Source organism: Anoplophora glabripennis, unplaced genomic scaffold (assembly GCF_000390285.2).
Source record: "Anoplophora glabripennis isolate ALB-LARVAE unplaced genomic scaffold, Agla_2.0 scaffold316, whole genome shotgun sequence".
Taxonomy (NCBI): Eukaryota; Metazoa; Arthropoda; class Insecta; order Coleoptera; family Cerambycidae; genus Anoplophora; species Anoplophora glabripennis.
This window is the reverse complement of record NW_019416446.1, coordinates 185611-210591: the sequence shown is the minus strand read 5'-3', so window position 1 is coordinate 210591 and position 24981 is coordinate 185611. Positions and strand designations below refer to the sequence as shown.

Here is a 24981-nt window from a genome sequence, read left to right as displayed (position 1 = left end):
AAACTAACGCAAAAAATTAAAGGGTCAAAAGAATTTCCGAAATATTTCCGTGATATTTGACAGAATATATTCAGGTGAAAAATGGTCGTATCGTGAATTAAAAAAAAGCATTTTGAAGCTCTAATATTCTAGTTTTTAGATTTTTCGGTCGAAATTTTTTATGAGTTACAGTTTTCATGCAATTTTAAGAAATAACGCGACAAAAAAATTTTATAAATTTTCTTTTTCCGAGTCCACGGACTTGGCAATTTTTTTTTTCAGCTAAGCCATTGCATGGGCCAGATTTAGTCAGTTTATTCTGCTTCAATTTTAATTTTTTTAAATTTCGATACGACCATTTTTCATCGAAATATCGGAATTTTAATGGAAAAGGATCCTTTTGTCTTCAATCATCGATATCTCGGCGACAAATGGTCGTATAAAGAATTGAAGGGCAATTTCGAAAACTGGAATAAATTTCCTATCACACGCTGCCGCAAATTTTCGGAATTTTTGTTTTCATCATTTATAAACTAGAATCTTAGAGCTTCAAAATGCTTTTTTCAATTCCCGATACGACCATTTCCATCCTTTAATTTTTTACATTAGCTTATTTTCACTAACTACAAAGCTGACACCCTTATATCGTCCGAGATTTGAATCAAACCAGCTAGAGCGCTCTGGAAACCGGCGTTGTAATCCACAGTGACTTCATTATACAAAAACTCTTCCCTCCTGTCTTCGTAGTGGTCATTCTGGTCAGGTCCACTTACCAGAGCACCATAGAGGATCTGAGGGTTGGGCTGCTTGGAATGATATTCGTCCCACCCACATGCGAGTGGTTTGTCAGGGCAAGAACTGTTGAAAATAAAAAAAGGATTGTACAGAGTGAACTTTAAATGTTCACAGAATATTGGGACACCCTGTATACAGTACGCGCCTAAAGTATGGAATAAATTCAGTAAAATCGAAACAAATTTGTTTTGGTAAAAATCTTCGAACAGGTCGATTTTTAATTTAAAAAATACATTTTTTAGCATAAAAGGCAATTTTCAACCGTCATTTGTTTTCGAGTAATGACGTCTCGACATTTTTTTAAATAGCAACACCCTATTTTTTTTCTTGATTCTGAAAGATCGTTTCATTGTCGATCCGACAGTATTAAAATGTTGCCATCTTACATAGGAAAATTTTCTAGTAAATGACGATTGAATGTTAGAAAACGTAAATTTTATTCATTAAAACCCACCGACTTGACAATACGTAAGTCTGTGTAGAAATTCTTCTTGCACATTATAAATTATTTCTGGGGTAACTCTGTGTATTTCATCTATAATACAATTTTGGAGTTCTTCTAAATTATGTGGTCTGTTAACGTACACTTTGGACTTTAAGTAGCCCCATAAGAAATAGTCCAGGGGTGTAAGATCTGGGGATCTCGCGGGCCATTCTATCGGTACTCGTCTGCCGATCCACCTCCTAGGAAAACAATTGTCCAGAGAATCTCAAACAGGGCGCGCATAGTGCGGAGGTGCACCGTCTTGCTGAAACCATATGGTGTCATCAGGAATATCAGGGTCATTATCGTTAGGAAAAATTACTGCAAGCGCTGGAATAAGGTCATTTTGTAAAAACTCTAAATATCTTTCTCCTGTAAGGGTTCCTTCAAAGAAGAAAGGCCCTACTATTCTGTTGTCAACTATTCCACCCCACACATTTAATTTCTGTGGGTGTTGGGTATGTGTCTCTGCCATCCAATGAGGATTTTCCCGACTCCAACACTTGCAAGTTTGACGGTTCACTGTACCGTTGAGACAAAACGTGGCCTCGTCTGAAAAAAGTATTTGCCGGTGTAAATCTCTATTTACTTGACATAATTCCATCATAATTTCAAAAAAGTGTAAGCGGCGGTCCGGATCGTCTTCATTGAGTTCCTGCATAAGTTGAATTCTGTAGGGATGATATTTTTCCTGCCTCAGGATACGTAGCACTATGGTCTGACCAATTTCATTGTTTAATGCAACCAATCGTGAAGTATTATGAGGATTATCTACCATAGTTATCAAAATGTTCTGTTTGTGATCTTCACTAACGCTTGGACCTCCAGGTTTTGGAATATCTACAACATTGCCAGTTTTTCTAAATTTAGATTCTATCTTACTGACTGTTGATTGGCTGATACGGCGATATGGATGTTCTTCATTAAATAAATCGCAAACTTCCCGCTGCGTTTTAGTCTTATCCCCGCATCCGATAAGAATTAAAATTTCAATTCTTTGTGTGACAGTTAAATGTGCCGTAATATTTTAAATTCAACAATAATTTTTATATCGCTTACAATACTTAGAAAGTCGGTATGACAGTGACACTTTGTAAAGATTTACACCTGCGTTATCCATAAAAAACTTCAGGCATTTCGAAAAACCAAGTTTGATAACGTTTTTGCTTTATTTTAATCGATTTGGGTTTTCTAACATTCAATCGTCATTTACTCGAAAACTTTCCTATGTAAGATGGCAACATTTGAATACTGTCGGATCGACAATGAAACGATCTTTCAGTATCAAGAAAAAAATAGGTGGTTGCTGTTTAAAAAAAATGTCGATGAAGTCATTACTCGAAAACAAATGACGGTTGAAAATCGCCTTTGATGCCAAAATATGTATTTTTTAAATTAAAAATCGACCCGTTCGAGGATTTTTCCTAAAAAAATTTATTTCGTTTTTACTGAATTTATTCCATACTTTAGGCACGTACTGTATAACTAAAAACATAAGAAATTATGTTTTATTTACGTACTTTTGTATGCTTATAATATTGAAGAACGTAAGACTGTTTTGTGTATTTTGATCTATACTTTTACATACGTCACTTATACCGGCCGGACATCGTGTGCTGATAACATTTGAACAAAAACAAGAAAGTAGTTTCAAGATCGCAGTAAGCGGATGTCAACTGAGTCAATATGTAACATTCACTTGTTTCAATTATCCAGTTCGACATCCGCCTACTACTGAACGGAATAAAGTAAGACTCGATCGAGCTATTTGAGCTGTCGGAAACAGACCATCAATACTAAGGAGTAAAATGTAATAGAGAGCATTCTTACCTAGCTGAATGGTATGGCTGTTGTGTAAAATTCTCACCATATCCCACAACGTAACTTCTACCGGTGGCTCCTAAAATGTAATCGATCTGTTCTTTGGCAAATGTCGTGTACTTTTCAGACGGCATGTCGGGCAAGTCCGATGCCTGAAAAACAAAGCGCAAATTTTAGAATCGTTAAATAATTAAATGTTAAATTGTTACGCAACCTACTATTAAACACAGGAAGGCTATGTTGGCAGCATGCGGCAGGGTGCCAGATTTATGGATAAATATCAGACCTTCGGGAGTTCGTAACTGAGTATCGACGGAGTTGTCACAGAAACTTTTTATAGGCTCTATATACTCAGAAGATCCAGTTGACTCTGCTAACAAGACCTAAAACAAATGAGGTTTATTATTAATAAGGATAGAATGGGCCTACTGTGAGGATACAAAAAATTTAGATAAAATTTGGGACACGTTGTTTTAAATGGGATGAGGTAAGCGCCATTTTCAATAGAAAGTATTATCTTTGGGATTTGACAGAAACGACTAATGACGTCGTGAATTATATTTTTTCCAGAAACATCCCCAAATTTTTTTCTGCCTTTTTTTTCGTAGATCTCTCCTGAATTCGACACTTCGTTTCGACACGCCCATTTCTTGGGTCCAGAAGTTTCTGATAATTAATTAAAGTATTACTCACAAAAAAATCAAGAAGAGCTGTAGATCGAGAAAGGTGTAACCTGAGGGGTTATTTCTTTCAGTTTTTTAATTGTAGCTCGAAAACGAAGCAAAATTTCTTTATAGTTCATAGGAAAAACTATTTAGAGGATTGAATTTCCCATGGAAATAGCTTATTTAAAAAATTTAAAGGAAAATTTTATGCAAAATAATCGTTAATAAACAATTTGGAAAAAGGCAAAAAATTCGATTTTCAGATTTTTTTACTTTTTTGCCTCTAGTTTTCTTTGAGTAAAGATAGCTATAGGCATCGCTTCATAGAGAAAAAAAGTAGATAAAATTTCCTTCAAAACAAGAGGCTGTAGAGTATTTTTGGATGAAAATGGACTGATATGGCCGCTCAAATTTAGCCAATTTTTCGATTTTCGTCGCATTTACCCTTATACGTTTTAATTCTCATTTTTTGCAAATAAGGAAGGAAATAAGACGTTCAAGGATTTTCATCACATGACTTGTTCGAAGGGTCATTAAAAATGAAAAAACCGCGGGGTGCTATTAAATTAGAGGGTTGAAATTGAAGATAGGGATGAAAATGCACTTTTGCAGTATTTTAAATATAGCACGAAAACGAAGCAAAATTTCGGTTTGGTTCATAGGAAAAATTTTGTAGATTATTAAATTTCTCATCGAAACGGCTTATTTAAAAAATGTAAAAGGAAAATTTTATGCAAAAAATCGTTAATAAACAATTTTAAAGAAAGCAAAGAATAAGATTTTATTTTGTTTACTTTTTTAGTAAAATAATTTAGTAAAGACTTGAGAATTTAAGTACAATAAAGTTTATTAATAATGTATATACATTGTGTCCACCGATGGAGTTGACAAAAGGAGAAACTCTTGTTTTTGACTTTATCGAAAAATTTCACTTGTTATAAAAAGTTCTGCCCCTAGAAAAATAGACCTGGGTCGATAATTTTTGAAACCAAAAAAAATTATAGTAGGATGAAACCCATTGGAAAAGAAAGATAATATAACAGAAATGAAAGGAAAAATAATTTACGGGCGATCTGAGGTCGGGAAGGGGTAGAGGGTGAGTTTTTAATGGTAAAAAACGGTTTCCAGAAAAACTACAAGTCTTATGGAAAAAAGTTAAATGACAAAGTTGTAGGTAATAAGAAGATCTACAACTTTTATATTTACACTTTTTTCACATAACCTTAAAATTTATGCGAAAAATTCAAATAACCAAGTTTTTGGTTTTTTATTTCTTTTACAAAAGAAAAAAAATTTTCACGAAATATGGTGAAAACTTACCTATTTATGTCCCAAACACGCTGTAATTTTTTTGATTTGAAATATTTATTTGTTCACCTTATTTTTATTTAATATCGAAAAAGCACTCTAATTTTCAATCGAAAATTCTCACGTCAAAATATCTGTTTTTTTAAAAACGTCGGTGGGCTTTTTCTTCGTTAAAATCTCTACTTTCTGATGGTGTAAAAAAAATATACATTACTATGGTAAGTTTTCTCAGGAAATGCAAAGAAACGAAAGAAGATTCTACAACTTTCTCAAAATATTGTAGATGTCTTATTAAATATTAACTTTATTAACTTATTTGGTTGTTAATTATAATAGTATATTTCGACTTGTAATTTTTTTGTTTATCAATGTAACATGGAATCTTACGTTTTTCGAGTAATTAAAGTGTAAATTTTAATAAATAGCTCAAAATTGTACATAATGATTAGAAAAAAATTTTCGGATTCTAGTTCGTTTCTTTGCATTTCCTGAGAAAACTTACCATAGTAATGTATATATTTTTTTACACCATCAGAAAGTAGAGATTTCAACGAAGAAAAAGCCCACCGACGTTTTTAAAAAAGCAGATATTTTGACGTGAGAATTTTCGATTGAAAATTAGGGTGCTTTTTCGATATTAAGTAAAAATAAGGTGAAAAAATAAATATTTCAAATCAAAAAAATTACAGCGTGTTTGGGACATAAATAGGTAAGTTTTCACCAAATTTCGTGAAAAAAAAAAAAAAAAAAATTGTTTGTATAAGATAAAAATAAAAAACCATAAATTTGGTTATTTGAATTTTTCAAATAAATTTTGAGGTTATGTGAAAAAAGTGTAAATACAAAAGTTGTAGATCTTTTTATTACCTACAACTTTGCTAATTAACTTTTTTCCATAAGACTTGTAGTTTTTCCGAAAATCAAGATAAACCGTTTTTTACCCTTAAAAACTCACCCCTTCCCCCTTCCCGACCTCAAATCGCCCGTAAATTATTTTTCTTTTCATTTCTGTTATATTCTTTTCCTTTTCCAATGGGTTTCATCCTACTATATATTTTTTTCACTTTTTACTATTTTTGAAGGCTTAAGCACTGGTCTAAAAATGAGACTGTCATACAAAAATCTTAGATTAGATATACAGGGTGCTCATAAATTAAAAAAAAACACGAAAATACTCAAGAGAGAAGTACCATTATTTATTATTTTACACATTTTTATAGAACAAATATGTTTATAACCTCAAATAATGTCTTAATACAAATTTTAAAATCAAAATTTTAATATTTGAGGTGGGAAGTAGCTATATAACGAGCGTTCAAATAAAAACGTGGTCAAGTTGGTTCTGAAAATTTGGACGTAGGGCGTAGCGTATAGCAAATGAACTTAAACGTCATCTGTCAAAGCGCTATATCGCCGCTATCAATTTGAATATTTTCGTTTTAAAAAGCGTTTAAAATGGTGTTTTCTCAAGAACAAAAAGTGTTTATCATAGAGTCCTACTTTAGAAATGGACGCAAGATTGATGGAATATGGAAGTATTCTATTGAGGAATGTTTCATAGAATTTCAAAATCAATTTCCCGGCGTTGTTGAGTACAAAATTTTTCAAAGTGCAGTTCAGCGTTGTGTTAATGTTTTTCGTGAAACGGGCAGTGTAACAAGAAAAGAAGGAAGCGGCCGACCTAAAAAGCGGACTGAAGAATTAAAAGAAAATGTCCAACAAATAATGGAAAATGCNACAAAAAATTTACAATTTTTGCAGTCCGGACCTGGATTTTTTTGCTGTCATACATGCATACATGAAGTATCGTGAGTGCATTAACCCTACCAAATATGAACCCATTATTCCATTCCCTACCAAAGTTATGACATAAAGCAGTTTTGACCAAAAATCATAAATCACCCTGTATCACAATAAAGAATGGCCAAGGATCTATTTCTATAGTTACCTTAGATATCCTCTATCTCCCATTAAGCTAGGTCCCTCTCGTGATGCAACACCCTGTATATAAAGCCATATAACTTTTATTTATTATTGATAAATTAATTTAACATACGTCTTTATTAAATAAAAATGAATTACATACTCAAAAATAAGTAATAAAACAATATTGTCATAAATTCAGTAAAAACCGAAAAAAAGGCAAAGTTGAACGATCATAAGTCAGTCTATTTTCATCGAAAAACTTTTATAACCCATCATTTTGTAGGAAATTTTATATACTTTTCTTTCTATGAAGCAATGCCTATACCTATCTCTGCTCAGAAAAGTTATTTGCATAAAATTAAAAAAACAAGAAAATAGAATTTTTTGCATTTTTTGTTAAATTGTTTTTAATATATTTTGCAGTAAATAAATTTTTTAAATAAGCTATTTCGATAGAAAATCTCACTATCTACAAAATTGTTCCTATGCGATACCCTCAAATTTTGCTTCGTTTTCCAGATATACTCAAAAAACCGTAAGTGTTGCATTTTCACCCCTATCTTCAATTTCCACCCTCTCATTTAATAGCACTCCGCGGTTTTTTCTTTCTGAATAACCATTTGAACGAATCATGCAATAATCAATAGCCTATAACCAGTACACTTGTACTCTCCAAATTAAATGTTAAAAGCATTTCTTTATTTATTGTAATAATTTTGTTTTGTAAATATTTCGTTTATCTTTCTATCTCCATTCCAATTTCTCTTATGTATACCAAAGAAATACTTGTTCTAGGATTTTGTCCAGTGTTGTTAGATAAACATTTTTATTTTCATCAAAAAAAATTCTTTTTGCGTGGATGTGTACGTAATGAAAAATATTGGCCACAATTACTTTAACAATACATTCATTTAAACGTAATAATAGTTAATACCTGTATTCCAACGGTTTGTTTCTTATAAAAAAATTTGTTGGGCACTTCCTTGGACACGTTGAATTCCTGGTAGTATTTCTGGGCGTCTCCCAGATAAACGGGGTTCTTGGTGGCCTTGTAAAGCCACGCCGCCGCCCAAGTGAGTTCGTCACCGAAAGAAGTGGATCTGCAGGTGCAACTCCTTTTAATCAAACAAAATAACAGAATTCTAAGAAATTAATTAAAATAATGTAAAATTTATTTAATAAATATGTATTATTATTAACTATTGCGTCAAAAAACTATAAATACAATTCATTTATTGCAAACACGTAAATTTATGTCCCATCTCCTTTTGAACTTTCAAAATCGATTTAAATCTTCAATCCAGTCAAGAAGCGGGATATTTTTTGTTTTCTTTAAATTTTCTCCAATAGTCTGGTCAAAATAGACATTTCAAATAACGAAAATTCCGAGAGAGCTAAATTTTGGTGGAGACCTTGGGTACGCCATTAGAAATAAAGTGTCAAAAGTCCCCATCGATCCCATCTGTGCTAAAAATGTTATTCGAGGTCAAAGGTCAAAATTTGAGGTTTTTTGATTTTTTTCGAAAACGGTAAGTTTTCTCAAAAAGTAGTCCCGACAAAAATTATAGACCTTAAAATTATCTACAAAAATGGTCTTTATACTGTTTTTCTAAGAATCACCATTCCTGAGATTTCGTGATTCTAAAACTTGAAGGAGTCACGTGCTACATGATATGCACACATTTCCACACCATCTGAGGTAGTGTACTTTGGCGGTTTTTTTTTAACGTGGTTTCTCCAGTAGGCCTACTCCCCGAACTGTTATGACGGAATTTTCAGGGACAATACTCTTTTAACTGTATGATGATTATTGATATAGATATTGCCCAACCAGCAAAACAGTTTTATAATTTTCAAGTTATACGACAATTATGTTTTATTGTATTATTATTATTATTGCTTTCGAAATGCAAATTTGTTTTATTATAGCGGCAAGTACCATTATTTTATTGTCGGCAACTGAAATATTTTATAAATTTATCACAAGAACGTTTTGGCAGATAAATTATAAAACAGTTTATATGGAAAATGTATAACTATTTTATAAACATTTCTGTGACAAGCTTATAAAACATTTTAGCTAATGAAACTAAAGTATTTTATAATAATTTTTTAGTAATGTTCCTTAGTATTTCGAACAGCGCTATAAATAAATAATATAATTGTTTATTAGATGTGGGTTGTCTACCTATAAAACTATTATATTAAAAGATACTTTGACACTTATAAGAGCAAATAGCTATATTATTCACTATAATATAGTTATTATGTAATGATATTATCAATTGTAAAACAAAAATACTAATATAACAGCTACAAGAGAAAAACGTTTAGTTTGACTCAAAATTACATCGACAAACCATTCTATAAAACAAATTTGAAACAGCAAAATGGTGGGACATTGTTTTGTTTGTGTCAATAGCGAACGGTAAAAGTCTGTTTTATATTTTGCTTCAGCTTTCACAGTCGTTGTTTAAAATTAATCATGTCAGGTTTAAGTCAGTGGAAAAAAATCAAAAGAAGTGGCGCATTTAGAAGAAAAGTAAAGAAATGTTATCAAAACATTTTATCTGGAGACAGGAACAATGACCGTCGCGCACAGGTGCATGAAACAAGTAGTCTATCAGTTCAAGAAACATTCAGTGATGATAATTGTGCTATTCTTAGTAACTATGCTTCATTGGAAGTGGAAAATCAAAGAAACACTATCAATAATAGTACCGTATTAGAAATAACACAATAGCCAAGTGATGGCGAAGAAGTAAGAAATAAATGGTTGGTGGAACTAGATGATTCTCACGGAGATAAACTTTTGGGATAATCGAATTTGGACAAGAACGTAGATTTTCGAAACAAACTGAGATCATGGGGTGTTTCTTTTAATATCCCACATTCGGCACTAAAAGTTTTTATTTTTAGTTAACTTTCATTGTTTTATAGAAATCGCTCAATTAGCTTACTTGTCATTTAAAACTGGTTCTTACAACCAAATTATTTTATAAGTCGCAGCCATTTTGACACAATGCTGAAAAATATTGTGGCGTATAACTATAAAAATATCACAAATTTAGCCGTGTTCCTAATATTAAATAGCACTACAAAAACAATGATGAACAGTTAAGATGATTCTAATGCTTTTGGTGCTAGATTCAACGTCAAAAAACCATGACATTTCAAAAAACCTTTTTATTTTTAATTATAATAATATTGGAAATAATCACTTAATACGCGGCGCATGTAAAATTCACTAGATATATACCATACAAATCACAATAAAATTTTCTCCGCAGTAAAAATTGTTTTTCCAAAGTGCACTAAAACGCGTAAAATAATATTGAGTAGGTACTTATTACACCACATAACATTCCGGTTGCGGACATTGTGATTAAATAGAGATGTTTGTTAAGTGTATATCTTCTGATACCTTCACGATACAGTTAATAAATAATTTACTTTTGTTGATAGATCTAATCCTACAAAAATGTCGTATTATTGCTACTAAAGATCCCAAAATAGATCCCTTATAAAATTGTTGTTCAGATGATTTGTTGCTATTATATACCTCACAATATAATCTGCTTGATGACCCAGTTATAAAACCTTTAAGAAACTATTTTATTAAAGTATTGGCATATCTTTATAAGACCTGTATAAACGTTTATATGACTATTTTTTAATTGTTTCCAACAGGCCTTACAAAACCTCAACGGTGACTAAAGTGCTTTATAATACTGTGCCCATTTTGGTTGTATAGTTGCTGTATAAACATTCTTACAATGTTTTTGAGACTTATGCTGTTTTATAAAATTTGTCTCGAAAATGTTTTTGCAGCTTTTATAAAATATCAAATTGCTAGTTGGGTGGTTATTGACTTTAACTGTAGCTCTGATTTCTTTTGATATTTTAATCTGATTCATACTCTTCAAAGTCGACTTCAACAGTCATGTCTTCTTCGATTTCTTCTTCTTCTTCTTCTTCCTCTTCTTTTTGCTGGATGTTCATAAATTGTTCAAATGAAAATGAATCAGCTGTCTCTTCATCGAAATCACTTGAATCTTCGTCTGTTGTATTCAATTGGACATTTGAGCAAGACTAACTTTGGCAATTAGTACACGCTAGACACAGTAACCCTACTCTTCTACAGCCACATTTAGCATTACAACCTTTTTTGCAATTGCAAAAAATAGTGTTTAAGAGTTTTTCCGGAGCAGGTGGGAGTAAAGTTTGAATTGGTTCCAAAGTATTATCTGTTAATTTCCAACCCCAGTCTTCTGGGTTCAATTGATTGCCTAGCCATGTCGGAGCTTGATAGTATACTCAATACAAGTGTTGATTAGCAGAAAAGCCGATGTTGGAGGAAGACAAGATAGTTGTACTTGTTTCTTGTTTCGTGTATTTTTTACAAAAGTTTTTACAATAGAGTGGCCAGATGTTATTCAAGGGCATGCGGGTAGAGGGGATTGACTAAGGGACTGAGTTTCTTTTGAGTGTATATTATCAGAATACTATAGTTTATACATATAAGAGACAGAAATAGGCATTTTTTCTTGCATTAAGTGCCTGACTACGTATACGTACATATCCTGTAGAACGTGACTCCTTCAAGTTTTAGAAACGCGATAACTCAGGAATGGTGATTCTTAGAAAAAAAAACTATAATGACCATTTTTGTAGATAATTTTAAGATCTCTAATTTTTGTCAGGGTTACTTTTTTAGTAAAACTTACCGTTTTCGAGAAAAATCCAAAAAAAACCCAAATTTTGACCTTTGGCCCCGAATAACTTTTTTAGCACACATGGGATAGATGGGGACTTTTGTCACTTTATTTCTAATGGTGTACTCAAGGTCTCCATCAAAATTTAGCTCTGTCGGAATTTTCGTTAATCGACCACTATTTTTATGACTAATTCGACCGGACTACAATGAAATAATGATACTTACTCATAATACTGCTTTGCCCCTGGTATCACGTCCTGGGAGAGCCCCCTGTAGTTATTCGCGAAATCGTACAGTTCTATGGCGTGCCGCAACAATTCCCTGGAATAACTCTCGTTGNTTGTGTAAGGGACTGAGTTTCTTTTGAGTGTATATTCTCAGAATAGTATAGTTTATACATATAAGAGACACAAATAGGCATTTTTACTTGTATTAAGTGCCTGACTATGTGTATATGTGGCATATATGTGCATATCATGTAGAACGTGACCCCTTCAACTTTTAGAATCGCGATATCTCAGGAATGGTGATTCTTAGAAAAAAAACTATAAGGACCATTTTTGTAGATAATTTTAGGATCTCTAATTTTTGTCAGAGCTATTTGTTTAATAAAACTTACCATTTTCGAAAAAAATCCAAAAAACCCTAAATTTTGACCTTTGGCCCCGAATAACTTTTTTAGCACTATTTTTATTAATAATTTGACCGGACTACAATGAAATAATGATACTTACTCATAATACTGCTTTGCCCCTGGTATCACGTCCTGGGAGAGCCCCCTATAGTTATTCGCGAAATCGTACAGTTCTATGGCGTGCCGCAACAATTCCCTGGAATAACTCTCGTTGACGTTCCTAAACACTATACTGGCCGAAGAAAACAAAGCTGAAGCTTCGCCTGCTAGATCAGTACCTGCAAGGAAGAATGAATGAAGAACAATTCGCATTTCGGATGTTCTTTTCTGGTACCTGGATGGGTTTCGTCGATTTTGAAGGCGGGTCTGTTCATGTTCATCTCTTCGGGTCTTCCCCAGAAGGCGTGGTCCAGGGGGAAGTTGCCCACTTGGCCGTAGAGCTCGTTTTTGCTAACGTGGCACTTGATGAAGTAGTCTGTTGACCATTTTATAGCGTCCAGGACCTCGGTGTATTGGTCTAAGATATTTATAGTTATTTAGGGATCAAGATCAGAAAGTAATACTTTACAGGAACAGGTTTGAGGACGACGCTGAAGGCGAAGTCCTGAAAAGCAGGAGAGCTCTGTAAATACACTTTCTGAGCGTGGTGCGTACAATACTTTTTGTGCTGCCGCCAATAATTTATACTCCAGTCGAATTAGATCACAAAATCTGAACACTTGAAAAAATTATTGCATCCTTTCCTTAATTGTCTCTAAAATCCCGGTCCGATACGTCCAATAGTTAATTAACAATTAAAATTAAAAAAAAAAGTTATTCTGGGAACAAAAAGTCATAGGTGATTTCTCTCTTTTTTAAATTACTGTAAAAATAAACTCTATTTAATGCAAAAAGAGCGAATTCCCGAGCGGCATTTGCCTGCGCGTTTAGTAATTAAAAAATTGTTGCAAAAAACATTCAAATCGTTCTTTGTCACACATGTTGGTCTTTGGAATGACCGTCTTTCCCATAAATTTCATCAACATCCATCGCTTTTTGCAATAATAAAGGTCAATTTTCGAAAACTGATTTTTCAGCCATGAAAATTGAATAATTCCAAATATTTCGAATTTTCACCACCAAGAACGGCGGTGACAACATTTTTAACAGTTGTGTTTCGCATTGTATTAGCTATGTCCTGTCAAAATTTGGTTAGTGCATCTTTCTCGGTTTCGAAAATTCATAGGCCAGGAAAAAGAGCTGGGAAATTACCATTTCGCGACTTTTTATATCGGCAAGCTAAATTTATCACTATAGATGCTAAATATTATGTACAATAACATATTAGTTTCCACAGACATAAAAATGGGGGGAAGATTGTTTACAGGCTGGTTAATTGCATAATTTTTACGTAAATTCACGTTTTCCGCTTATAACTTTTTTCCGTTTATTTCCACGAGAAAACAGGAATGTACTTTTTTCTTCGTCTTCAAAAGTCCTACAAAACTAGCCCTCGAGCGTCAAAAAATATTGGATTTTTATTTAAAACTAAAATGTATGGAAATATGGAAGAAAAAAGTGGTTAAAATTTACCAAACAACGATATGAGAGCAGACAAGTCTATGTAATAGGCCTTTCTAGTTGTTTGCCGGTGTTTTATGTTTTATTTTTCATATTTTTCCCAAATGTAGACCGTTTTATTGAAATAATCAGTCTTTTAGGTAATTACCATATTCCTATTTATTTTTTTTTAAGTAAAAAGCAGTTATTTTAATAAAAAAACATACCTGCTGCCTGATAAGCGTCCTTGTATTTAATGACCCCCCATGACAAAATTGTGGTGGCAAATGCCATGGTGAATCCGAATTTGACGAAGTCGCTTCCTGAAAAACATAACAATCAGTCATTTCTACACCAACGATAAGTCGATTGTTTCGCGTCTAGTAAGATATTAGAAATACGAAGCAATTTCAAAATATCTACATTGTTTGTTTTTAAACAAATGTTTTTTTATAACACAGACAAGTTTGTTTGTAAACTTTGCGATGAAATTAATATTTCCTTATGACCGCAGACGAAACAACTAGATTATAACCGACACAATTTTAGAATACCTAAATTGATTTTAAAATGAAACTATATCAAAATTAACCCTAAAAGTAAACAATTTTCTGTTTACAGCTGTAACAGACCTGACATCTTGTGATAACACTGATAAGAAGATAAAGATCGAAAGATAAATCAGAATACTTATTAATTAACTCCACTGAAGATGATATTTACGTTCTAAACTGTCAATATCATATTGAAAATAAGTGTCGACATCTTCCTTACCATCGTAATACCCTCCAGTAAGGTCTTCGCCATTCACACCCCTATCATTCAAAGCAGAATCCCCCCTCCACTTGATCCTGTTGTTGCTGGGCAATTTTCCAGACCTTTGCGCCTCGTAGAACAGCAAGGACAACTTCAAAGCTTCTTTATAATCAGCCACGAACTCCCCTTTTTCCTCACATGAGCATTCCTGGTTAAAAGCCAACAAGGAAACTAGTATCGGGAAGACGAATTGGATCTTGCTCATCTGAAATCGAAGAAAATTATGTAACGTTTTCTCCATACACTGGTCCGGCAAATCGACCTTGTATATATTGAAATGGTTGTAAATTGTAAAAGTATCTAATATTTCCAGTCGTCATTTCTTCCCGGATATTTAGCGGCAGTCCGAGCTATCGAGGCGGATCATAAAAATATTTACGTGTCTCTTTTAAATACCAATTTTAACATTGCGCGATACTGGGAATGCGATGAATGCACTGGAGGAATAGAACCGTGATCTGAATTTACAAGTAGCACATATGAGAACCGAACGCAAGAGACTTTGTTATTTTTAGCTTACCAGGTTCAAAAAACATTTGAATTGGTTTGTATGTTTTCGTCAAACTTCTAATTCGACTGTATTTTGCATGGAATGTACCATAGACGTAACAACATCAATAATATACAGGGTGATTCATTAACAATGGGAAAGTCGAAAGCTGAAGATACTAGATTCTTTGTAATCTATATCTTTCATTCGAGACCAAATAGAAAATTCAAGAGGATTGAAGTCCCGACTTCTGGATGGACAAGCAAAAATGCTTACATAGCCAATCGAGCGATTTGGAAAAACTGCATCTAAATATGCACGCACTGGCCAAGAAAAATGCGGTGGAGCTCCGTCGTGCATGAACCACATGTCTCTTCTTAAATAAAGTGGAACTTCTTCAAGCCGTGGAAGCATTTTTACTTGGCCACCCAGAAGTCCGGACTTCAATCCTCTTCATTTTTCTATTTGGAAGAATCTATTGGTTCGTGTGAAGAGTTGTGGCAAAGAATACAAATCGCTGCCAACGAAGTCAAACGCAATCCCAATATGTTGTTTCAAACTCGAAGATCTCTCAGAAAACGTTGTGTAAAGTGTGTAAATGTCAACGGTGGATTCTTCGAACACTGACTTTAAATCATTATTACGAATTTCATTTGTTTTATTGTTAATTGTTGTAATAACACGAAGAAACACTTGGTTTGTTTCGCTTTTAATTTCTCGTATTATCAAAACATAGTGTTCGTTAAATCGATTTTTCTCGAAAACGGATCGAGATACCGAAATGAAACAAGAATACACAATTAATGGAAAAATGATTGCTCTTTCAGGTTTTGAATCAAGTTTCATGTTAGACATACAGGGTAAAAAGTTATTAACTAAATTTTCGGTAAAATTGGTCGTAAGTGGCGCCCTCTATGAGCAATGCTGAAATTACAACACGCATCTTATTCGTCGCCTAAAAAAATATAGTTTCACAAATTTTCAAGTTCCTAACCTACATATTTTCAGAATAATCGCAAAAAAACGATTTAAAATTTTAACTTTCAACACCCTGTATTTCCGAAACTATCAACTTTCGGATAAGGCATGTTTGCGCCAATGGTCACCGTTTCACGTGTAGTATCTTCAGCTTTCGATTTTCCCATTGTTAATGAATCACCCTGTATTGCATACCAGCGGACAAGAGTGCATTTATTAATCCCAAGGGATAAAAACGAACCTTAATTGCGTTTTTTTTTTTAATTCGTAAATTTTTATTCTTAAGAGATTGAGAAGTATTTAGTCACGTGACGCAAATGTAATTTTTGGCAGATCGCGACTAAAGTGCATATTTTATTCATTTGAGAAGAAAAGCACTATTGTGGAAATGCAATTTTCGTACACCAAGGAACTAAAGCTGCATCTTGCATGACTAAAGGATAGAAGGTCACTTTAATATTCCGATGTAAACGCTACATTTTGTAGTCCCTGACTAGAAATAACTAAAATTAAGGATATGAAGTACACTAAGAAGCTAAAGTGCATCATTTAATCCCAAAAGATCAAATAGCACGTTGTTTTTTTTTGTAAAACGTGACTTGAAATAATTAAAATTAACAATATATTGTGCGTTAAATGACTAAGGTGCATTTTTGTTCTTTGATTGAGAAGCACTTTAGTCATGTGGTGCAACTAAATCTTTGGCAAATCGTGACTAAAGCGCATCTTTTACAGGCAAGGGAATCAAAAACACTTTAGTTCAGTGCTATAAATGTTATCTCTTTAGTTCACCGCTCGATGTAAATAAAATTACGATAATATTGTACGGTAACTGACTAAAGTGCACTTCGTTTTCTCAAGGAATTGAGAAGCACTAGTTTTGCAGTTCAAGTGCAATATTTTGTAAATCATGGCTTGAAACAACAAAAATTTGTAAAATATATCGTACACCAACGAACTAAAGTGGATAGTTTAGTCCCATCAAAAAGCACTTTAGTCATGTTTTAGACGTATTGTAGATTGACAATTTTGTGCAATTTATGACTTGCAATAATTAAAATTAGTATATTGTGACTAAAGTGCAACCCCTATTCTCAAGGCTTGCGGAATAAGCTAGTTTTGAGGTGCAAATATTTTACAGATTGTAAGTTCAATTTTTTTAGTAACTAGAGTGTGTAAAGTATGTACACTTTAGACTTGATTTTTGCTTTCCTAGACTTGAATTAACGAAAATTTACAATACATCAAAGCACTAAAGTGTACCTTTTAATGAAATTTTTCTGTCGATGCACTTTAGTTAGAGTTAAATATGCAGTTTAACTCTTCGTAACAAGAAATACCATAACTATTTAAATTGAATTTTATGTACGCTTTTTTTCACACTTTAATCATCCCAAATAGAAACTAAAACGGAAACTGGTCATCGTGGTGACACTCCCAGAGCTGTAAAGACTCGACGCCTATGCTCTAATTGATCGACTAACAATAGACTAAAAATAAAATTCGTCAGATGAAACACCACATTATAGGATTCTCCATTCGTAAGCTATGAAGACATTACCTTAATCTCTATATGTCGCAGGTGTTATTTCTAGGAGCAGAAACATTACAAGGTTAAAGTAGTTAGAAGTTTTTTTTTATTATTTATTTATGTACCAACGAGTAATTTTTTACATTCGAATCGATATGACTCGTATGCCATGAATATTAAGTCGGGGAAACTGGTACAAACCGAGAATATATCTGGGACATTTTAATAAATTTCAGGCGGACGTATTAGTGAACCTGAAGCGTACAGGGTGGTGCATTCATTGGAGAGCCAGTGGCGTGTAAAAAAATATTACGGATTTTTTTGCAGTGCCGTTTTCCTCCAGTTTTCTCTTCTCTTGAAATTTGTAAATTGTTAGCTGTAGTAGAGTAGTTCAGACAACTTTGGGATAATTCTGTGAAAACAATTTACTATTGCATCGGAAATGAGTGCGTTTTACTCAAATCCGAGTTAATGCTAACTATCAATTGAGCGACTTTTGACTCTATACAGGGTGTCTCATTAATATTGCGGAAAAATTCAGGGGGAGTTTCCATGACCAAAAATAAGAAAGAATGTTCCTATAAACCTATGTCCGAAAATGCTTCGTTTCGGAGATACAGGGTGTTGAAATTTAGAGAAAATACAAGGTTTTTACTAATATCTGGAGAACCCTAATTCTGATTTTTTTGAAATTTGGTATGTTTGTTTACAAAAACGGTAGACGTCTTCTGACGTAATTTGATTTATTTTATCTACTCCAGCGGCGTCCGGGGACTCACTCCTGTTGATATTAATAAGTAAACATATGAGACGTCACTGCTTTTTCTTAGGTGTCATATGTTTTTCTAATTATGCGATAACAAATACAACTTTTTTATCTCTTTACTTTTTTGATATCTTGCTTCGTTTTTGAGCAAAAAATTAATAGCTTAAGTGTGTGATTTTAATAAGTACTTGAACTGTGTAGTTGTCAATTTCTGCTTGTCGTTACACAAATAGTGAAATGTGCGATATGCATTTTCTTTATGCCTCGCTAACGGTAATGCATTAGCCGCCATGAAATACCCTAATCGTATAATTCCTCATCATACTATCTTCACCCTTCTTCATCAACGTCTTAGTGAAACTGGAAGTTTTCGAAAACTTACCGCAGGAAACGGGCGACCCCGCACAGCAATAACCCTACAATTGGAGGAAGATGTACTTCATGAAATTGAAGACACTCCAACAACAAGTACCAGACAGATTGCTAAAAACTTAAATGCAAGTCGTTCTACAATTTTCAGGATTTTAAAAAATAATCTTCTGTACCCTTATCACATCCAACGGGTTCAGGTCCTTTTACCGACTGATTTTAAGATTAGATTTATGTCAATGGATACGACAAAAAATTGGGGAAAATCCTCAATTTTTAGCATAGGTACTATTCAGGGATGAGGCGAATTTTTCTAGAAAAGCCATAATGAACTTTCATAATAATCATGTATGGGCGGATGAGAACCCAAATGCAATATTAGAAGGCCGTCATCAACACCAGTTTTCACTTAACGTGTGGGTCGGAATTGTGGGAGACCACTTAATAAGCCTATTTTTTACCACCGAGGCTTACTGGAGATGTTTATCGCCGTTTTCTTGAGGATGAATTGCCCGTATTTTTGGAGGACATCCCATTGCCATTAAGGTTGCAAATGTATTTTATGCACGATGGTGCTCCACCCCATTTCAGTTTAGCTGCACGTGAATATTTGGACAATATCTACCCAAATCGCTGGATAGGTCGAGGAGGCACTCAACCCTGGCCCCAGAGGTCTCCCGACTTAAATTCGTTGGATTTTTTCCTTTGGGGTCACCTCAAACATTTGTTTTATACGACTCCAGTGCAAACCATAGACGAATTAAGAAACCGCATTGTCGCATCCTGTGAAACAATTAGACACACAACCGGAATATTTGAACGGGTTCGCCAATCAATGTGTCGTAGGATAGATGCCTGTATTGGAGTTGAAGGTGCACATTTTCAACAACTGTTGTAACGCCTGTGTATGTGAAGTATTTTTCATATCATTGCTGTTTATTAAATAATTTTTCTTATGTTTCTGTTAATATTAATTATTTAAAAAAATATTTAGTGAGTTATTGTTTCTCAGCTTGTTACATTGTTTTTCCTTCAAATTTAGTGTTAAAGTTGATTAGTAAATAACTAAAACATTGAATTTATATTTTTGTTTTCTACTTCCCTTAAGAATGTGCATATGAAAGGATATTAATTTTTTGCTCGAAAACGAAGCAAGATATCAAAAAAAGTAAAGAGACAAAAAAGTTGTACTTTTAATCGCATAATTAGAAAAAAATATGATACCTAAGAAAAAGCAGTGACGTCTCATATGTTTACTTATTAATATCAACAGGAGTGAGTCCCCGGATGCCGCTGGATAAAATAATTCAAATTACGTCAGAAGACGTCTACCGTTTTTATAAACAAACATACCAAATTTCAAAAAAATTGGAATTAGGCTTCTCCAGATATTAGTAAAAACCTTGTATTTTCTCTAAATTTCAACACCCTGTATCTCCGAAACGAAGCATTTTCGGACATAGGTTTATAGAAACATTCTTTCTTATTTTTGGTCAATGACACTCCCCCTGATTTTTTTCGCAATATTAATGGGACACCCAGTATAAAGCCAATTTAGAGTTGACTTTTTCTCTAATATGATTTAAATTTAACTATTATTGAGTCATTTTTTGGAATTGGAAAATATCATCCCCAATGAGTCATCCCCAATGAACACCTTGATGGCGAGACAGTCTGAATTCAAAATTTTGGTACGACCATCGCCTTTTCAAACCCCAAACACCGCTGTTCTGGTAATTATTACAATGCAAAAATTCCAACCATCAATGAAACGCGAATCGCTGGTTAGTATTCAAGCTAGGCCCATTGTATCCGTCGATACCAACTGCCACAATGGTAATTCAAGCCTACATTCATCAAATACGAAATCAGGTCCACCAGGACGCCAGCGCAGGTGGTGGTGGTGGTGGTGGTGGCGTGGCGAAAATTTGCATGCTCTGGTCTCGAGCAGATGAGGTGCGCTCGGAATACGAATATTTTTCGATAAAATCCAGTCTATCATCATGCAAATACGTTTCAGAGAACACATCTGTGAAAAATTCTGGCGTTGCTGCCGAGAAGCGATGGTACGTGAGAAAATTCAGATGTGCCGAGGGTAATCACATTAATTCCGATTAAGAATCGATCGTATTGAAAGCGAGTTGAATAATATGTGCATTATTTATTAAAACAAAACTACGAGTTGTACTGAAAGAAGAATATTTTCCTATGTAGGCGGATAATAATAATAATAATAACAATAATCGGAAATATTAACTTTCTTTATCTTCAAAAAATAATAAACGGCGACCAAAAGCTTCGTCCCTAACCTCTCCAAATAATTTTCTTATTCCTTCTCTTCTTAGCTTTCCTAACCAAGTCAGTAACATTCCTTTCCAACGCTCCATACAAGGTGTCACGTAACGAATGAATGTTATACAGGGTGTCCACACTTATCGGCGCACTATTGCTAACTCCGTTATTATTGGAGATACGAAATCGATTAAATTAGCAAACTAGTAGCATTTTTTCTATCGATTCTAATGGTGCAATGAGAAAAACAGTTGAGCACCGCGTTTTCGTACATATTTTAAAAGAAAAAATTATTGCGAACAAATANTTTTATCCATGCAATTGTTCTATAAATATCGTCATGGCTTACTAAGAAAAAAAACCGTGGTATGTATATTTATGCTACAAAAACTGTTGTGTGATTAATGTTCTATTTTTGACAAGCATTGCTTCGTAATCATTAAATTGTTAACAATTTTTTTTAGGTATACTATTTACTATTTATACAGTTGTATCAATACGTTTCTTACCTCAGACTTCTTCAGGTGATCACTTTTCAAAAAATCATGTCCCTTTCCTTTTCCAAAAACCTGTTCATCGGGCACTCATTTTAACTTGTTAGTGTGAAAAACAACACCGCACTTGGGTTGTATTGCGTCTACACGCACGAACAGTAATCCTTTCACTTTTGAACAGAGATGATGAATTAAGTGAATATGGTCATTTATATATATACACACTCACGTTGACGTGTAAATGCCGATGGCACCCCCTCCTCAACGCATATGTCTATAAACGAGACGCTTTTCCACTGATTCCTGTTAATATTTCATAAACATGACAATTTCTGAAAAATTTGTTTCAGGAAAGGTCAAATAATTTTTCGCTTGTGAGAATTCGTCTTAAGGAATAGCTAAATATAGTTATTAATTTTTTGACAGTGGCGCATCATTCGTTTTTCCAAAGGAGTTTTATGACGGTTTGTTTTTTCACGTACTTTCACGTAAAATAAAACAATGGGGCACAAAACTTGGACCGTATTTTTTATCACTGTATGAAATCGCAGTGGTAGCTCGTGACATTGTGAATAGGTGAGGCCCGTGGCTTTTTTAGTAGGTGGACAAGAAAAAAAAAGCACCGCTGGCAAAAATTTTCAAGGTCAAACGACTGGATCTGGAAATTTTTAGTTGCATTTACAATATTATAGAAAAACTGATGTTCACGAGTAGGATCATATTTTATTATGGGGATCTTCGCCAATAGCCCTGCTATAACCGTAAATGAAAAAATTATATTATTAATAATAATATCAGAACTTTAACAATTGTGTTTACAATAAAATTAAGTAACGGAAAAAAAACAAAGTGATATAATTACCTAATAATCTATTAATATACCTAATAATATCTATTTATATGCAGGGTGTTTCAGAAAGACCTCCCGTAAATTCAGGGGGTGATAGTACAACAAAAATTAAGTTTTTTTTGTCTTATGAAATTGTTTTCGAGGTACAGATCGACAAAATAAATTTTTTTTAAATAGAATTTTTACGAAAATTTCCAAACGGTGCGAAATATTTTTATGAGATTTGGTATTCCGGGGTTTTGAAAGACGCCAAATACGCTGGTCTTATTATTTTTTGTATATTTTATAGAGGGCGCTAGTTATGCTACATTCGTATTACATTTTGTTTTAATTTTTTTGAAGTTTGAAGTTTTTTTTCATTTCATTCGGGCTCCAATTTCTCATGTTCAATTTTATTTTCTAAAAATAATGTACTCTTGTTAGAACTTCCTAATGTGGACGGTTTTCGAGAAAACAGGCTTTTAATTGAACTCTTACAATATTACGAAAATAAGTGACTTTTCTCAAAGTAGGCTTATGTCAAGATTTATTGATGGATGTCTCATAAACAACGCACACATTCTCGGTAATATTTTAAACTCTAATTAACTTTATATCAAAATTTTAGTGACTGTAATTAGTCATTACTAACTATACAGTCACCACAGACAATATAGCGTATCGCTACAGACTGCTACTTAAATGCTGGAAATTGGCAACCCGAAATGGAAGCAGGGTCTCCTTNAAACATGTTTTTTAAAAAATTACCATCACACTGGTAAGCCTAGAAGCAATTCGCACACAAAAATAAGGAGCATCAGCTTCTTGCCCCGCTGAAAATTACGCAGACAGAAATACAAATGTTCGTGCGTCAACCAAGTGGCCTTTTTATTTTTCTTGTATCCTAAAAACGTCAAAAATTGTCAAAAAATAGCGGCGTCTGACGGATGCATTTTGCACCTTTATTTTGGGACACCCTGTACATAATTTTGATTTTCAACAAATTATTTGAGTTGCCAGTTTAACGATTTTCAAAGAATTTTTAAAACAAACTTAAAAACAAAAATATTTGTGCGCCGTTTTCGAGGAAATCGCAAAATATTATTGTGAAGCTCTTTGGATGGTAAATGAAAAAAAAAAAAAACAAAATTAAATGACTGGCTTTTTTAGCTTAATAAATGATTTGTTATCATCTACACAAAAGTGATATTATTCTTACAAACAAGTATGTTGTTTTTGTTTTTATAAATAAAAATACTTTTATTTTCTGTTCAAATAAATTCATAATTAGTGTCAAAGTTTACGTACACTTTGATTTTTCGCTTGTGTACAGTTTTCTAATTATACATAAATAGTAGGCTTCGTACACATTGCAGAAATAGCAAACATAAATTTTATGTACGGCCTTGCCAATGATAATGGTGATGCTCGTTATCTGTAGGTATACTGAGGTTTATTCTACTTGTCTAAATCTTTTTATTCGATATTCATTCACCAGGCTCCATTAGTGGCTTCGGAACAGTAAACGATTTGTTAAAAATTCTATCGACTCTGGAAGACCTAGGTCTGTTTTCGCATGCGAGGTAGAAGAGTAAATCTTGAAGTATATTTCTCGCCAAGTGTTTTTCCACTTCGTCCAAATTTAAAGAAGCAAGTAACATGATTGTAGGCAAAAGGGTGCAGTGGCATCTTCATCTTAAAATAAAAATCAAAGTTCACTATGCCTTAACCAATTTATTAGTCACAAGTTATTCTATTTTCAAGAATGACTTACATCCCCCAATTTTTTTCTAAAATTAATAATAACTTAAAAACACGTTTTGGTCTATAGTACCTTATATGAAATTAGTCTAGAATTTGCCGTAGAATTAAAAAATGCATAAATATACATAGTGTTCCATTTGAAGTAATAGAGATGACTTCCGGTATAACCGGAAGTTGACACTATTTTCATTGAATAGATCTTTTTGATAAACCCCTGTATACAAGTTTTCAGATTTCAATTCTGACTACTTTTTGAGATAATCCTACTGGGCCCTTTTCGTGATACACTCTGTATAGTACTGTTTTTCTTTGTCTTATTATAATAAACTAATTCGCAATGCAGTTCTTATGAAAAATTATATATCACCTTAAAATAATTGGAAATTCCCACACGCATATATTTACATTCCATTGTATTGTTTGTATTTAAAGACGTTTTTTTAAATTTTCCAATAATCGTTTTGGGAAAGCAGAATTTCGTCTGGTATTTTCCTTCCAGTAAACCGCACTGTTTAATTATCGATTTTTTGTTCGTTTACGTAAATTCTTTTGATTTGAGGCTGGACAAAAAGGTGTTTAAATTTAGTTTATTCAGGTCAGTCTTGGTATAAAAATTGTTGATGTAAAATACTTACGTTACCGTCCACAATTTTTTTCAGCTGTATCAACAAATTCCCTTTATAAAATCACCAACTCGCGGTTTAAAAAAAAGACACGTTGACTCACTTGTATTCGTCTTCGCGTACTGACGAACAATTACTGTGATAAACAATATAGATGTACA

The 24981-nt window shown here is 33.3% G+C and overlaps 1 protein-coding gene across 5 annotated transcripts; it reads right to left on the bottom strand.

Moving 5' to 3' along the window:
• Positions 1–512: 512 nt before the first annotated feature.
• LOC108908596 (endoglucanase A-like) lies at positions 513–24931 on the bottom strand. Of its 5 annotated transcripts, none has more exons than XM_023454579.1 (10): positions 21620–21807; positions 14643–14889; positions 14096–14191; positions 12664–12846; positions 12526–12607; positions 11921–12016; positions 7913–8078; positions 3298–3462; positions 3089–3231; positions 513–837 (listed from the first exon to the last, which is right to left on the bottom strand). In XM_023454579.1, exons 2-10 carry the CDS (start codon positions 14887–14889, stop codon positions 603–605), a joined length of 1413 nt encoding a protein of 470 aa, XP_023310347.1. In that variant the 5' UTR covers positions 21620–21807; the 3' UTR covers positions 513–602. The 5 variants fall into 5 exon arrangements, with proteins under 5 accessions (XP_023310347.1, XP_023310346.1, XP_018568195.1 ...); XM_023454578.1 differs by having other exon boundaries at positions 7913–8093; positions 21620–21806; XM_018712679.1 differs by lacking the exons at positions 11921–12016; positions 21620–21807 and adding an exon at positions 24833–24931 and having other exon boundaries at positions 7913–8093; positions 12430–12607.
• Positions 24932–24981: the final 50 nt, after the last annotated feature.